General features: G+C 42.7%; 1 protein-coding gene across 2 annotated transcripts in view; it reads right to left on the bottom strand.

Moving 5' to 3' along the window:
• LOC120539086 (bestrophin-3-like) overlaps positions 1 to 13,442 on the bottom strand; it is a 57,364-nt gene extending 43,922 nt beyond the window's left edge. Inside the window, exons 1-2 of one of the 2 annotated variants that reach the window (XM_039768833.1) lie at positions 13,231 to 13,442; positions 4,659 to 4,826 (exon numbers count right to left, since the gene is read on the bottom strand). In XM_039768833.1, the coding sequence (XP_039624767.1) occupies positions 4,659 to 4,810 (152 nt within the window). In that variant the 5' untranslated portion in view covers positions 4,811 to 4,826; positions 13,231 to 13,442. Of the gene's footprint in view, positions 1 to 4,658; positions 4,827 to 13,230 lie in introns of those variants that run through there. The other variant, XM_039768834.1, reaches the window with a different exon arrangement.
• Between the last annotated feature and the right edge of the window lie 4,096 nt (positions 13,443 to 17,538).

Here is a 17,538-nt window from a genome sequence, read left to right as displayed (position 1 = left end):
GAAGGTGACCATGTAGAAAAGTAATGTCATTTGGTTTTGAAATTCTTAATAAATTGAGAAAAAAAAAAAAAGTGCGGAAATGTTTTGAACGTCCCTCGTATTTATCTTTAATCATCGTATTTAACACTAGAATTACCAAAGCTTATGAGAAAACTCGTAATTCCGGCCCACCTTAAATCCGCTCGCACCTCTCCATTCAGCGTCTTGTGTGTTGTAAATGTGTCGATAATCCCAAGCAGCCTGCTATACCAGCCTTCCCCCTCCACTGGAGAAACTGCAAAAACCTCTCCCAACTGTTTGTCCCTTGTTTATCAGGGAGTCAGATAGAGTTGCATACGCTAAAAAAAATATCGTTATTTGGAACACATGCATTTCACATGTGTTCCGTGTCTACAAAGATCAATGTAAGTGTAGGATGACAGAAATTTTGAACGCATACCTAAAAGACAAACTTTTTCTATGTTTTAATACTAACAACAAAATGTAGACATGAAGTGTATATTGTGTGAAGCCTGAAGTCCAAATATCAAATAAACACTTTCACAAAATGTACAAGTATAACCCAACAAGTGCCCTTTTATTCAAGAATATAACTGCAGAAAAAGAACCTGCATTAGGGTGCGACATCGACACGCATTTACTGCGACTGCTTCGGTGGTGAGACGGTATGAACTGCTGACTGGTAATCAAAACTTCACGGGTTCGACCCCGGACGAATCCATTTTGAGAAGTGAGCTGCTCTTATTCGTACTATTTTAGAATAAAAACATACATTTAATTTCAGTCTGTAACAGCCGGAGAATATTTATGATACTTGGAAAGGTTTGCTTTTTTTATCCAGTTTTATGCTCTCAGTCACGTTCACACTCGCCGTGATCTGAAACTGCTGTGTGAATTATTGTCAATTATTACTAAAACATGAAAAACGTTTCTGTTTTAACGATGTGCTTATATAGATCGCTGTAGACACGGAACACACATGTAATGCATAATGTATTTATAAAAGGTGTCATTTTGCTTGACTTCTCACTCTTTACAACTCTAAGCAACTGACACGCAGGTAAACAGACTTGAGCTGAGAAAACTGTGCGGCGGTGGGGGGGATGTGATAGCAGGCTGCTTGCTGCTTATTGATACATTTACAAGACAAAAGACGTTGGCAGAGAGGTGCGAAGTGATTTAAGGTGGGCCAAAAGTTTTTCGTAGGCTTTTGTAATTCTAGTGTTTAATTGACTATTTACATAGGTATTGGTTAGACTTTGAATTTAGCACTGGTTTACTGTTTTGTAGTTTTTCCCTTTCTCTTTTTGCACATTTTCTGCTCTTCGGCAACGAAATTTCGTCCCACCGTATTTTAGATGTGGCTGGAATGCAAATAAAACTTGAACTTGGAAAAACTTTGGTTGAAGTGTATAAAATTCTCAAAGTGATGATCGGTACAAATCCATTTGTCCCAATGACACACATTCTTTTAAAAAAAAATCAATGCTTAAGTGTTCTTGTGGCTCGCCTTCTTAAACTTCAGCTGTCCTAAGTCTAGACGTCTCAATACTCTTGACTGCCACCCACCAGTTTGTCAAAAGCTCACATATGCAGAAGGTGATTGAAGAGTTAGCTATATTAGGTTGAGAATGGTACAAGGCAGAACATGCGAGGTGGTAGCAAAGTCATCCAGAGTACAGCCGACAATGCCAATACCACAAACTATTTGGCATCAAGTATTGAAACTGAGACACGGGATCTGCTATAAGATAAGCAGATACAATTCACAGGCTTCCCTGTGTTTCATTTTCTAATGGTGTGGCATAAGGAATTATTGTCCTCATTATACCAAACCAATATATTGTGTTTGTCAGCTTACACAGATACACGAGCATAAAAAGTGTTAAAGTATCTAACCTTGACGATTCTTTAGTATTTGTTAAGGTACGAGCCGTGCTCGTTGTGTTAGAATTGTGCGGCTCTTTCCGGGGTAATGAGGAGGGAGAGCTGAAGGAAATACGCATCACTCTGGAGCCCTGGCAGATTATTTTGAAACTGAAGTTGCCAGCCTGTGTTTCTCTCTTTGATTTGTGTCGATCTTTCAGGGGATTCTTCCTTGCTCTGTTTAGAAGCGAAGCTTGACAGCTTTGGCCGTATTGCTCGATTTGATTTGTGTGCAAGATATGAATAATGAGCACCAAAGGAGGGTTCCATTGGCCCAATTACGTAGCACCAGGCTCTCTGTTGGCTTCTGCTGCTCTTACCTTTACCATTTCAATTGCTTCTACCCTCTCAGATGACAGTGGTGGTGGAACTCAAACTCTCAGGGACCTTTGGATTACAGAGTAGCGTTGGATCGACACTAAAATTTTGACTTTGATTCCAATACCAGCTCCCACACCTCAGTACCAACACGATACCAAAGCAAATAATGAATAACTCCTCTTCCTCTCTGCCTCAGCTCCATGATACTTCATCTGCCCACTCCTCACACACATGCTATCAGATGCAACTCTACTGCTCCGTTGAATGCTCATAATTTTATATTCAAGCTTTCACCCTCCAAGTGTCTCATGTGCTTAACACTAGAATGCCTGAAACCTACGAAAAAACTGATAATGCTGGGCCACCTTAAAATTCTTCACACCTCTCCACATCAGCGTCTTTTGTTTTGCTAATGCATCAATCAGCACAAGCAGCCAGGAAGCGCCCAGAATCAAACCCGCAACCTCTTGATTATGAGTCAGCAGTTCTTACCGCTGCACCACTCAAGCAGTCATATCAATGTCGTACCCTAACCCGATTTCTTTTTCTGCAGTTATATTCTTGAAAGAAAAGCGCACTTGTTCTGTTATACTTGTACATTTTGTGAAAGTGTTTATTTGATATTTGGACTTCACACATTATACACTTCAAGTCAAAATTTTGTCATTAGTACTAATAGTAGTTTCTGTTTTAGGTATGCGTTCAACATTTCCTGCCATCCTACATTTACACAGATCGTTGTAGACATGGAACATACATGAAATGCATGTGTTCTAAATAATGATATATTATTTACCCTGTACAACTCCAGGCACCTCACACCCAAACAAATGGACTTGAACTGGGAGAACTTTTTGTCCAAGTTGAGCTCCATCGGGGAGGCGATTGGATAGCTGCCAGGCTGCTTACTGCTTGTGCTGATCGACACATTTACAAAACAAAAGGCGTTGATGGAGACGTGTGAAGGAATTTAAGGTGGCCCAGGATTACAAGTTTTTTCGCAGGCTTCAGGGATTATAGTATTAAATACAAATATTTATATAACGTGGATCGACGGGTAGAACCCCCTTGAAATTCCCACCACGTCTGAAATATACATTTTATGACAGGAATGGGGGGTAGATTTGAGAGTGCGGATATATGTACAGTATATTATAATGTGGACTTGGAGAGAGACAGAGCAACCCTTAACTGATGGTACCACACTTAACATAATGTTGGCATAGTACTGTTTTGAAAATTAGAGAATTCAGTATTTTTTTAGTATTGGTATACCATGCAAAAATATTACAGTCTTTTTTAACAAAGCACAAACAGTGGAGTTTGTTTGACACTCCATTCCTTTATGGCATTTGGGTGCTTGTTGAGGATCAATCAGGAGGGGGGAATGTAAAGATGATGCAACGAGACTCAGAGGGAGAGAGCCATCTTGGAATATGATATCCTCCTATTTGCAGTTAGAAGTCTGAGGCCTTCTTATTCACTTGCATCAAAGGAGTTTTCCTTGGGTGACTTCTGCTTACATCCTTGGAGAGCCTGGGCTCACAGCCAGACTCTCTACTCGAGGATGTGAAACTGAGGAAGGAAGACCCTGAGTGATTCCTTGCCAGCGATACTAAGCGTACATTAAATTGAGAAGTTTAACGTTTGAAAAACAAGAGTATGTGATCAAGTTTCAGACATTTCTAAGGTAGCGGGATAACAAAAATCACAGATGACCATCGCCATTGTTCACATGCAGATTTTAGGGCAATAAACATATAGACTATCCCTTACGGCCCCAGATGTGGTCAAACTGCCCAGTTTGTACAACTACAAGAAATACAATTAAAGTTTACCAAAACAGCTAACAGCCAGCAGATTCTGGAAATCATCATACAGCCTGTGAAGGTAAGAATATTTTAATATGCTGCGTTAGCAGAGCCGAATCATAGAAGATTAAAATTCTTGGTTAGTCGCAACCTGCCCGATCCTTAAACAGAGACAGCCAAAGCGAATGCTTGACATGATGGGAGTCCATCACTGGGAACCATAATACTTGTTTTAAGAAGGCCAGGTAAGGCCTACTAATTGACCTTACATGGATGGTTCTGGGATGAGACCTGGAATACCAGAACAAATCCTAAACAGATACAGGGAGAGAATGACCAGGCTGGCATTGGAAGCAGTCCCCTGAAACTCTGGGACAATTTTGCTATTACCTAACCAAATGAGTTTGATGGTCATTTGTCAAAAGTCCTTATTTAAACTATGCTACCCACAAAAATCAAAGACAAGATACATCATAATGCATGAATGCAGAAAACATTCTTCATTTTTACAAATTTTGAATGACATGATAAAGATTTCTGTATCCGAGTTAATACTCTGACAGTCACTAACAAGCAGAACACAGCAGTGTGGATGCCTACCTGTAGACGACACTCAATGCCGTATAAAGGCTGGCGAAAACAAGAAACTCCCGGTACAGCAGTTTATAGATGCTACCCTTCCATCGCAGCAGCAGTCGGTGGAACCCAAAGAAAGTCGCATTGGCAACCTTACTGGAATAAGTGACCGTCATCCTGGCCCATACACTCCTGTGGGAAGAACACAAAGCTTTGGATTGGCATTAAGTACTTGGATAAGTTCTTACCCACCATAATTCTAAAGATGGTGGCACACCACACAGCTTCAAAGTCGAGGAGCGTGTCAAAATGTGTTATTACAATTGATGGATTTCACTCCCTTGAGATCACCAAACAGAAGGTATGATGTTTCACACGACTGCCTCATTAAAGATTCCATTTTAGAAAACATCATGACCATACTGAAATTTGACAGCCAATTAACATGCTGGCAATTAACCATAAACACAATTTTCAGTTTCGTGTCTAACCAAAGGTGACAACAGAATTGAAACGCAAGTAATCAGATAAATGACAATATAAATACTGTATATACAGTAGTGAGGGATTGTAAAGACAAAACTAAGTCAAAGCTATCGACAAAATGAGTAGTGATCCTCTAGATACAGTAAGTACAGTATGGAGAAAATAGAACAAGCACAGTAAAGTATGAAAACTGTTTAACGCTAGAATTACCAGAGCCTACGAAAAAACTTGTAGATCTGTCCCACCTTAAAATGCTTCACACGTCTCCATCACGTCTTTTGTCTTCTAAATTTGTGGCTAAGCAGCAAACAGCAAGCAGCTTACTATCACATCGCCCACCAGCACACAGTTTTCTTAGCTCAAGTCTGTTTACCTGCGTGTCAGTTGGGGATGATCATATTCGGGAATGATTTTATATATTCCAACACTGACTTTATATATTCAAAAAAGAGTTTATATATTCCGACGCTGACTTTATATATTCAGGAATTACTTTATATATTCAAGTTTTGACTTTATATATTCAGCAATGACTTTATATATTCAGAAAATCATTGTAATTGCCTGTTTGGCACCCCATAGGGTACTGTATAATGGATATATAAAAAAACAGCTAAGGGGATAGATATATAGATATAGGAAGGAAAGGCACTATATGATAGGTAGACAGAGAAGCTGCTATATAATAATAAAATTACTGTTATTACTACATAGATAGACATGGAGTTCAGGCAGGCAGAACGGCGAAGGTTAAAAAGAAAAAAAAAACATTTTCTCTCTAGCTGGGAATCAAACTTTGGTCTCCTTAGTACGGCAAGTCTATTGCGTTCTGAGTGATGAAATCTTACCGGTACGCCAACAAAACTGTTGTGACATTCTTGAACCTTTTATGAAAGTGTTTATTTGATCTTTGGCCTTCAGGCTTCACACATTTTATAGTTTATGCCTACATTTTTTAACATTTATTACTAAAATATTAGTAATAAAAAAAAGTTTCTGTTTTAACAATGTGTTTTTCACAGATTATTGTAGAAATGGAACACACATGAAATTCGTGTATTCCAAATAACGATCTATTATTCCACTCTAAAATTCCACTTTACTCCCAGATAATCAATCAAGGCATGAGCTGGGAGAAGCTTGTTCACGTTCTAAGTTGGTGGGGGGATGGAATAGCCGGCTGCTTGCAGCTTGTCTTTATCGGCACATTAGATGACAAAAGACACTGGTGGAGAGGTGAGAACAGTTTTAAGAAGCGATTTAAGGTGGGATGGATCTACAAGTTTTTTTTTATGTAGGCTCTGGTAATTCTAGTGTTAAACAATAGAAATAGTAACATGCAGAAAGTGAGCAGATACACGTAGAGCAGAGTCCTAATACTTCCAAGGTATGCGGATGTGCGCGAGTGTGTCTCACTCAGTGGTTAAGTGGGGTATGTGTGGGCAGGGCAGGGCTGGCGCCTCAATTGTACCTCGGGTGGCACAGTGTGTCACATTTGTACCCAATTAAACAAGACGGATAAAGAAGCCTGAGGGGAGAATAAAAAAGAAAACAAAATGAGAAAGAAAGAGGGAAGGCTAATGGAGAGAAAGAGAGAGAGCTGGTACAAGACAGATGGAGGCAGGCAGATGAGAATAGAGTCCCAGTGATGGAGTGTGTGGTTGGCACTCAAACAGGAGCAACCACAATACTCCGGAGGACTCCACCACACAAGGCCAGGGAATGGCAGGGGGAGTCGAAGGAGTGGAGGCTCGGCAACGCCCTTTGGAACAGCAATGGGATGGGCGCGGGGGACACAAGTAGGACCCGAAGGTTGGTTGAAGTCTGCCAAATAGAAGAAGCCGAGGAGATGTTGGCTTTAAAGGGATGCACCAGGGATTGGGTCTGTTACAGGACAGCTTCCTGCATGAACTTTATTTTAACTGGATTTCTTTATTATGGATTTTTAGCCTCCACGTTTGCACTGTTTTATGGATTGTGAAATTCACTGCCCTTTGGGACAGTTTGTTTTGGGATGGATTTTAATAAAAGCCCAGTTCACTTTGCACTACGCCTGGTCTGCATGGATGTGTCCTTATTTGTCCAGCTTATCTTGATGACAACTAGCAGGAGAACCAGAGAGCGTGGAGCCGACTCGGAGCGTCACAACCCTCGATAGCTAAGGCCTCCCTTCACAATCACTTGGGCAGCATCAACAACACGCTCGGTCTTGGCTATTGTTGGCTGCGAGAGCAGAAAAGCGAGATCAAGATCTTTGGACTGGGGAATATGTGAAGTAAAGCCAGAGGATCTCCCTCTTTATCCTCCTCAGCTGCTGTTGTCCCTGCTGAGTACCCAGAAGTACAACACACTCTTGTCTCTGGCATGGATCCTACAGTTGAACTAATCTCATCCCTTCCCACAGCAACAACAAATCTACTCTCTATATATAAAATCCTAAGCCTAAAAGAGCAACGATTTCATGTCACGTTTTTTCGTCACGCTTTAAATTAGGCTTATTTTAAAACCTAGATATATATGTTTGGTATCATTCTTTTCACAATTTGTCAAACTTTAATGTGATGTTTGGTAGATTTTCAGATTCTTATTCCATTTTTAAATCATAAACTAACAAACATCAAGAACTCGCGTCTCGCCAGATAAGAATTTGTGCCAAAAGATTTAACCAGGCCCGAGGCCGGAAATAAAAGACAAAGAGTAGGACATCTGCTGTACGGCCTTTTAAATGTTCAAAGCGCCACGTGAGATGCAGATCATAAGGCAGCAGCAGCAGCAAGCCAGCAGCTGATCAAGCAAAGAGGAGGTAAAAAATAAACTCTATTTGTTTCCCATTGTATCACCGTTTAAGAGGGGGCATCGGAGGAGCGACCGCATCTCCTAGGGGTGCGTTCAGCCCCCAACTTCACAACACGAGCAGCAGAGACGCGAAGCGAGCAGGGGGCGAACCCCCTAGTAAATGAAATAATTAATTACGCATGCATTACTATGTACCCTAACTAATTATAACTGTGTAACCTATCCTTACATAGATCATTTCTTCAGATCCCGCAGTCATAATGATATCTCACGCTGGTCAAATTGTTTTCTGTAATACTGAACAATACCCACACACCTCCATCCCTATCATCACACCACAGCACTACCACCTGTCGACTGCTGTCCTTCCTCTGCCACCTCATCAGCACCACCAGACTGACTGACTCCTTGGGGTTGCGTTCTTGTCCTCCCTGGGCATTTGTAGCAAGTAGCGTTTCCGTTTCTTAATACTCGCATTGCAAATTTACTAAACATTTTCTTAATAGGCTGCACTTCACCTAATCTCTAAATGCCTAGCAGTGATGCTAAGTTACAACTGCTCCTTTGGGTGGCTAAGTTATTCATGAAGAGCTCTGCACGTCAAGGTCGGCCACACATGCCACGTTTCTAACACTAGAGACTCGGACTACTGTGCGTGTCACCTCGTGCTACTCAAGTCTCACTGCTGTAAAGTGAACAGATGACAACTTTTCTCACCTGTTCTAAATAAAGCTGATATTTCCATACATTACGCTGCATCCTCTGTCCATGCTCTTCTTTCGCTTAACATTCTCAGCAGCACCTTTTTTACCTTTGGTGTCCGTTAATAAAACGGTTCAATGCAGTCAGTGAGTTAGGAAAATGGATGGTTGTATAGTTTCAATTTCACATGCGTGAAGTTGTACCACTTGGGGAAGGAATTGTCGTTTTACATTTATTGCATTTATTTATGGGGATTTGAAAAGGTGTGCCCGTCACCTCGACCGGCCCAGATGGGAAATCTCCTGCTGTTTCCGATGCGCACCCTGCCCCTGTCCACATGCTGACCCCACGTCGTTGTATTTACCCTTGTAACTCTAAGTGTGCTGTACTGAGCCACAAGAGCCAGTGGGATGCATTTGTGTTCTCCTACACCAGGGGTGCCCAGTACGTCGATCACGATCGACCGGTAGATCGGAAGGGTAGTGCAGGTAGATCGCGTTGCATTCAAAAAAAAATTTTTTTAAATGTTAAAATGTTAGTCTATCATATATCCTCCATATGGCATTTGCCACTTGATTGACATACAGGGTGGCCAGTCAGAGATCTCTTCTCTTCGAACACACTGGTCATCCCGCACGCACGATCAAATGCACAAGCTACTGCAAAGCTCCGGCTGTGATCTAGTTAGCCCTCCAATTTATATCGACTAAAGAAGGGATTTAAAAAAAATTGTTTGGGGAGTTTATGGGCTGGATGTGGAATTGGAAGAGGATTTTTTTTTTCTCACAATGTCACAATCGAAGTGCATTTGTCTGATCTGTCAATCTATCATTGCTATTCCAAAGAAAGAAAATGTGGAAAGGCACTTTCGAACCGTTCATAAAAACTATTAAAACTGACTTCCTTCTGAAAAGCAATCTGAGAAAGAGAAAGGTGAGGGAACTAAAATCCAGTTAATCGGACAGCCGTCATTTTTCACTCGGCTGAATTCAAAAGCAAAGGCAGACACACCGAAGCATCGTTCCGGGTGAGTCACTCGATCATTAAGCATAAGAAGTCCTTCCAAGATGGAGAGATGATAAAAGAGGCCTTCATTGAGACAGATGGCTAGGGAGAAATTCCTGCTGAGATTTCAAGACCCCTGGCCAGAGATAAAGGAGTTTCTCCTTGTCATTAAACATGCGGAATACAAGCAACTTAATAACGATCAATGGCCGCTAGACTTGGCATTTTCTGCGATCTGACCAACATGTTGAATAAGCTTAATTTACAGCTGCAAGGAAAAGAGAAAAACCAATATGGTCAATATGATTAGCTCAGTTAATACTTTCAAATGATAAATACAACATCTGTCCTCAAAGCTGCAGCGCCTTCATTTGGGGAACATCCAAAACCTCACGTCAGAGCTGGAGATGCAATGGAAGGCGCGTGCGCAACTTGACAGCGTCCGCTACACAGAGCAGATTGAAAATTGTCTGTCAGGCTTTAACTAATGGAAGAAGGTAACGTTTCGAGTGTCGCCCAATGTAGAGGAGTAAGATTAGTGTTTCTTCTTCACAAATGTACCCAAGTAAAATTAAAAAGTATGGTGCAGTAAAACTACTTTTAGAAGTACATTTTTTTCAAAAGTTACTCAAGTAAATGTAACCTGTTACTACCCACCTCTGACACTCACAATATATATTTTATATCTATGCTAATAAAAGGCAAAGCCCTCACTGACTGACTGACTCACTCACTCATCACTAATTCTCCAACTTCTCGTGTAGGTAGAAGGCTGAAATTTGGCAGGCTCATTCCTTACAGCTTACTTACAAAAGGTGCACAGGTTTCATTTAGAAATTCTGCGCATAACGGTCATAACTGGAACCTACTTTTGTCCATATATACGGATATTGCCTGCAGCTCAGTCACCGTGTGAGGCGGAGTTGCGTCTCTCATCATCACGCCTCCCACGTAATTCAGTGCCTGCCCATATAAGGCCGTCTGTCAGCAGCTATCCAATAGACACGCTGCCGCAAAATATTCGCGGGTGAAGGACTGTGATTATGCAAACGAAGATGAGATGGTCAGGCACAAACTAAGCGAAAGTGCGAGAGAAACTTTTAAGTGCCGGGTCTTAGCTAACATTAAATACAGCCGTGGACATCACAAGATCGCACGAGATAGCACAAGCACAGCTGAGAACCTTCAATGCATGTACTCCGAGCGGCTCACGTGAAGTGACTTTGCAGGACTGGGAAAGGTAAACTGGTGCATGCAGTGTGTGATGTAACAACCCTCTGACGCTGAACAAGCCTTTTGTAGACATATCAATAGGAAAGCAAGTGAGTCTATCACTTTTAATAATCTCGAGAAAGAAACATGGTGGCAGCGTAGGTGACGGAACTGCGCCGAAAGTCATGCCAGTTTGCGGTTAAAAGTTCAGGACGCGGAGATGCTAACACGAAAGGAAAATGGAGGGTCTGAGACTGCTGCTGACATTAAGCCTCGATGCTAAAGACCAGGTGAAGTCATGGAGAACATGGAAGGACGGGTTCAGGTTATTCACAGAACTTGCAATGCCGGAGGCAGAGGAAAACACTAAGGTCAGATTATTCCGTTATCTTACTGGAGAGAAAGGGCAGAGAATCGTGTCAGGCGCTGACCGGTGATGTAAGACCTGATGAGTTAACCATGCGCTTGATGATACGTAAATTTGATGAACATTACAACCAGAAAATAAATGAAACTGTAGAGAGGTTCAGATTTTTTTCAAGAAATCACGCAAGGGGAGAAAATATAGACGACTACGTCACAGATCTGAGAGTGTTAGCAGGCACATGCAATTTCGGGGAGATTAAAAGTTCCCTTATATGTGACAGAATTGTGTGCGGAACCAGTGATGCAAGTTTAGAGAAGTGCATACAAATATGCAGAGCCACAGAACTGTCGAAGGAGAACAGCAGAACAGTCACACGGGGTTCCCTGTTCTATACTTCTCCTGGTGCGTCTCTCTAAACCCTCCGTACAGAAACATTATCATAAGGCTTAACAATCCGATTGTTACACCTTCTACGCGCACCCAGCCGTCCTTATTACAGAGTCTTCCTTGCTTTACCACTGGCTGCTTCTTTCCATTCACCTTCCCAGCTCTTTATTTAAACAGTTTTCCTTCTCACTTTTCTGCTCCTTCACTGTCATTATGGGGTGTTGTGTGTAGAATTCTGAGGAAAAAAATTCATTTAATCCATTTTGGAATAAGGCTGTTACATTACAAAATGTGGAAAAAGTGATGCGCTGTGAATACTTTCCAGATGCACTGTATATATATCTATATCATTTTTAATGTAGGTAGATCATTTTGACCTGGTCATTTTAAAAGTAGCTCACAAGCCAAAAAAAGTGTGGGCACCCCTGTCCTTGTGCAATGGTGACAAAGGGACAGTCGTCAAGTGCAAGTCACAGCTTGTTGGCTCAGTGCTAGTGATGGAGTAGATGGGAGCGACAAAAATCATAGGAGACAGAAGCCTGACCGAATTCCCTGACCCGACATTCAAATAAAATGTGTCCTTCTCATAGAATAAGGAGGGCATTCTTGTGGCTTTGTGACACATCGCAAATAACAGACTCATGCACACTTGAAGGCGTCGGACAATCAATGCCAAGTAACAAATGATTTGAAGTGACTTTATTGGGTGGCAATGGTTTAGCGTCACACACCAGGCAAAGACAAGGGTCCAGCCAGACTAGAAAGTCGAGCACACATATTAATACTATAACAATGAACTTTAATCCATAAAGTTTGGGGATCCATTAGCACCACTGATTTACCGAGGATCTACGAGTACCTGGATTGGGCTTCAAATGTTAAAAAATATCACAACAATAATGGCAGAAATAAGACTGCAAAACGTATTTTAGCAATCGTAACGAATTACTGACTTTGTACGTTGCCTACACGGTAACAACCGTTCATGTGGGTTTAATAAAACGGCGTGTCTGATCATTAAACGACCCCCTCTAATCCAAAGTTCTGGACTTTTACTTTGATAACTAAAACTCTTTTATATGTTAGCCCCGCCCCGTGATGCTTCAAAGATTTCACTCCCATTTCTACGACAGTTTGCTGTTCGGTTCGGCCGGCGCATTCTGAAGCTCGGGTCTTGTCGCCTTCGTCACTCAGGCAGGGCTATATATATATATATATATATATATATATATATATATATATATATATATGGATGAAATAGTTTTACTGTCAGATAAGTAAAACTATTTCAACCATTCTATGATCTGCTTAGTGGCGGACGTTAGCCGACTTGCTGACCAACCACAAGCATTACAGGTAACCACCCATACAAGTGTGATTCAGACTATGAATGCCTTGAATATATATATATATATATATATATATATATATATATATATATATATATATATATATATATATATATATATATATATATTATCGGAGCCTGACTCGCGGTCGGTTATCCCGGCCAGTCGTGTACGTGGCTCGAGTACCTTGCGATGTCGCCTCCTCTCTGCGACTTTTTAAAATGTGTAGCCCAGCTGGTACCGAATGTCAGATCTCTCAACCAAAAAGCGACCCTCGCTCCGGTGTCCTTACCGCGATCCGCCGCCTCAGCTCCGGCTCGTCCCTGCCGCTCCGCTTTTAGCTTCCTGTTTTTCCCAAAGTCCTAGGACTCGGGGGTCGGCGGCTCCCATCGTGGCAGAACAAACACCAAACCATGTGCTGAGCCAGCCTGTGCTAAATTTAAACGGGCACAAGTGGTCACCTCCGCTCGCCGGGGGATCACTTGGGAGGTTTGGAAGGGGGGGTCGACATGTGGCAGACAGAAAACAAGTGACGTCAGCAACGCGCGCCTCACCTGAGCCAAAAGAGCCCCCCGGCAGCCTCGCATAATCATTTGTGTCTAAGATTTTATAAACCTAAAACTAGGGGATTATTTTAACGCTGTTTTTTGTTTGGTTGGTTTTGAAGAAAATAAGGAGTGAAACAAAATATTAATGTAATATCCTGTTATTTATGTAGGCTATGTTTAATGAAATTAATTATACAAATGGGCGTTGCTGTTGTTTAAGTATATATAATGAAATATACAATACTGACGAATAGGCTTTGCTGTCATTCTGACGATGATTCACATCGTCGGCTTATCATTAAAATCAACGGAGACTTTAAACAGAGTTTAGCAGGTTTAATCCACAATTCAGGACTCTAAATGAATTATCTAAGTGCGCACGCGTATTACCGTGTTTGGTATTCCAATTATTATTTGTTTCTCTATTTATTTGCATTTTTATTTCTTTAATACCCCGTAAACCACTTTGAGTTACATGCCTTGTATGAAAATGTGCTGTAGAAGTAAATGCTGCTGTTCTTCTTCAATCCGCTATGCTAAGGGGGCGTGCGGGGGTCTCTGTGGCGGCCCCATAAGGTTTAGACAAAGTGGCTGTAACTGGGAAGAACGAGTTCAGGGGGCAGTTAGGAAATTAATGGTCACATCTTTAATTTTGGAAGAAACCTAATTATATTAAAACAAAAAAAGTTAATACATCGAAACGTGTGCGCGTGCCCGTGGTAGCCGCCAGCGGACTGTCCTCCTGAGTCACCGGCCTGAGTGACAGCGACAAGTTACACTGGGACGGGCGGCTCTGCACTCCTCGAGTTTCGGGAACTTTCCGTAAGCCCGGGAAGATTCAAGAATACAGGAGGAGAGAAGGAAACGGCGCGACAGGAGGAAGGCAACGTGACGGGCAATCCGAGTCACTTTACGGTTTCAGTCAAGTGGGCTGCATCATCAATAGGATTCGAGGCTAGGAAGTTAAGTGCGTGTCGCCCCTTTGATCGCATTGCAAATACAGTACGGAATTTTATAATTCACAATTCGATGAATGCAGCCGGTGGAGTCTCATTAGATTTTGGGGAGACGAAGTAAAGGGACGGGCGGCACGGTGGCGCAGTGGGTAGCGCTGCTGCCTCGCAGTTAGGAGACCCTGGTCCACCCTGCGTGGAGTTTGCATGTTCTCCCCGTGTCTGTGTGGGTTTCCTCCCAAAGTCCAAAGACCTGCAGGTGAGGTGCATTGGCGATCCTAGATTGTCCCAAGTGTGTGTCCTGCAGTGGGCTGGCTCCTCGCCCGGGGTTTGTTTCCTGCCCTTGCGCCCTGTGTTGGCTGGGATTGGCTCCAGCAGACCCTCGTGATCCTGTAGCTAGGATATAGCGGGTTGGATAATGGATGAATAAATTAAAGGGTCCCATTATAAGAGCAGCAGGTAGTGGACAAGGGGCAGATTGTTGCCTGGTCATTTGGAAAGACTGCGTTCACATCTGGGAGATAGAGTAGATTAGATAACGTTTATTAATCCCATGTGGAAATACAGAATTTAAAGGGTTTGATTTTATTTTTAACGCAGTTGACATACTAAGTGCCCCCCTTTTTTTTAGTTTCTCGACTTTTGTCTTTATGCTATTTCTTTGATATTGTTTATAATATTGTTGTTTCTGAATACTACTGATTATTTGATTACCCGGAAATGAGGCTACGACGGAAAAAAGTACGTCTTTGAACTTCAACTATTTATACAGTTGCCTATAAATCGCTCATTGTTCCGACCCTGCGAAAACGCCGAGTTCGTAAAGTAATACCACCTTCCTTCTCGACCCCCTCTGCAGGGAGACCACCAAGAAATAAAAACAAACAAACAAACAAACAAACCTCTGCCTCCGTCCCGGGCCCCGCCCTCTTTCAGCGTCACTCATAATCCGCCCGACGGTCACTCCTGCGCGCGGCCGGGACGCTCCACTATTCGGTGATATTTGTGCTTTTGCTGGCGTTACCCTCTAACCCTCTACGATGACTTTATTTCGTTTTGAAGTCCTTGGATGGTTTATTCCCCCTTTTATCTCACGGGCCTCTTTCACCCTTTCTCTCCTGCACGATCGCCCAGAAGTCATTGGTTGTGCCAGATTCTAGACTTACGCTCAATGGTGGGCGCGCTTTTGCAGTTGCTGCTCCTAACCTTTTCATATGACTTTGACAACATTTAAATCCCGCCTGAAAGCTTTCCTTTTTTCTTTTTAAACTTTATTTAAAAAAAAGAAACTAATTTATTTAATTATTTTTGGTGTATTTACAGTGGGTATAGAAAAGAATCCCCCCCCCCTCGAAATATTCCCTTTTTTGTTTGCTTTACGGCCTTAAATGAAAACACACACAAAAAATATTTCTTCCCAGCTTTACTTACTTATTGCAACCGATGAAATCCAAGTGAAAGATATCACAGCTACAGTTCAGAAGAATTATTAAAAAATCAAAAACTAGATCTACTGAGATTAATAAAGAATCAGCCCTGTGAAAAAGGCGCTATATGGCCGCCCAACCCGACACAGATAGACACGGAGGCACATGTAAAGATAAAACACAATATTATTTTTCTTTAGCTGGGGGCACGTCTTCCCCGTGTTCCCCAGCCACGGCACAGTCCCAAAAACAGCAACACAAAAGCCACACTAATTCTTTTCATCTTCCTCCACCACTCCTCCCTGGCGTCCTCGTCCTCGTCCTCCTGATTCTGGCTCCTGAGTGGTGGCTGCTGGCCCCTTTTATAGTCCACCTGGAAGTGCTCCAGGTGTTTGATTGCCGAGTTCCGGCTGCACTTCCGGGTGTGGCGAATACACCACCCATACGGGCTCAGGAGTCCCAGCTGCAGCACCCCCTGGCAGCGCCTACAGGACCCAACAGGGCCCCACCCAACTCCAATTCCCATGGAGCCCTGAAGGAAAACGAGGCACCGCTCCAACCCAGGGGGGCGGCCATCTAGCATTCAGGGTTAGGTATTGCACCACCCAGGGCTGCTCCCCCTGAATATAGAGTGCAGGGGCGTCCCAGCCAGGCATGAACCCCCGGCAGCTTGCCACTCCCCCCAATGTCAATGTCATTTTGTTGACCCCCCCGAGAATCAGAGTAATAATTATGTTGCTGTGGTCATTTTAGATCTAAAATCGGCTAAAATTTAAACAATGATTGTAGTTAATACCCAGCTGTCATTACTCAGTTTGCCAACAGATGTCAGAAGGACGGATGCCAAAACCGAACTGCCCAAAGATAGATTTCGACGTACCAAGCAAATGGCGATACGTTCTAAATTACTTACGGTCCCGGAGCTGTCGAAGGGTTTAAGTCAGTCGACGATGTTAGTCCTGGAAAGTACGCCCCACCAAACCAACGTTCCAAAAACCAACCGAACTTACTGTTATCTGCTTGAACCAACACTGACATACTATACTCGGCCGTCCAGCGGCGTCACTGAAGCATTCGAACATTTTTAGCCAATCACGCAATACTGCGTCCGCGTTTGCCACGTGATGTTCTAACTACAGAGGCCGAGTCCCATTGCACGGTTCTAACTTGTATTGAGTCGAGGTATTGACGCTAACACCATACATACGGAGAGTATCAAATTATACATAAGGATAGCTAACTCAATTAATATTATTTTGTTTTGTGCTGTTTTCACTCTATTATGGTTACAAGTGTCTGGGTTTATAGCCGGCAGTGATAAATAATCGTATTCTACCTTTTTGTTCTCTTACTCATTTGACAGGGACCTGCTCAGGGGGGTTTAATTACTTAACCCCTCACCACCTCGTTACATCCATCCATCCATTTTCTAACCCGCCGAATCCGAACACAGGGTCACGGGGGTCTGCTGGAGCCAATCCCAGCCAACACAGGGCACAAGGCAGGAACCAATCCCAGGCAGGGTGCCAACCCACCACAGGACACACACACCAAGCACACACCAGGGCCAATTTAGAATCGCCAATCCACCTAACCTGCATGTCTTTGGACTGTGGGAGGAAACCCACGCAGGGAGGACCACCTCGTTACATATTGAATTCATTATTTATGT

This window comes from Polypterus senegalus, chromosome 11 (assembly GCF_016835505.1).
Source record: "Polypterus senegalus isolate Bchr_013 chromosome 11, ASM1683550v1, whole genome shotgun sequence".
NCBI lineage: Eukaryota > Metazoa > Chordata > Cladistia > Polypteriformes > Polypteridae > Polypterus > Polypterus senegalus.
Note: the sequence above shows the minus strand (reverse complement) of the source record. Positions and strands in the feature narration are given on the sequence as shown.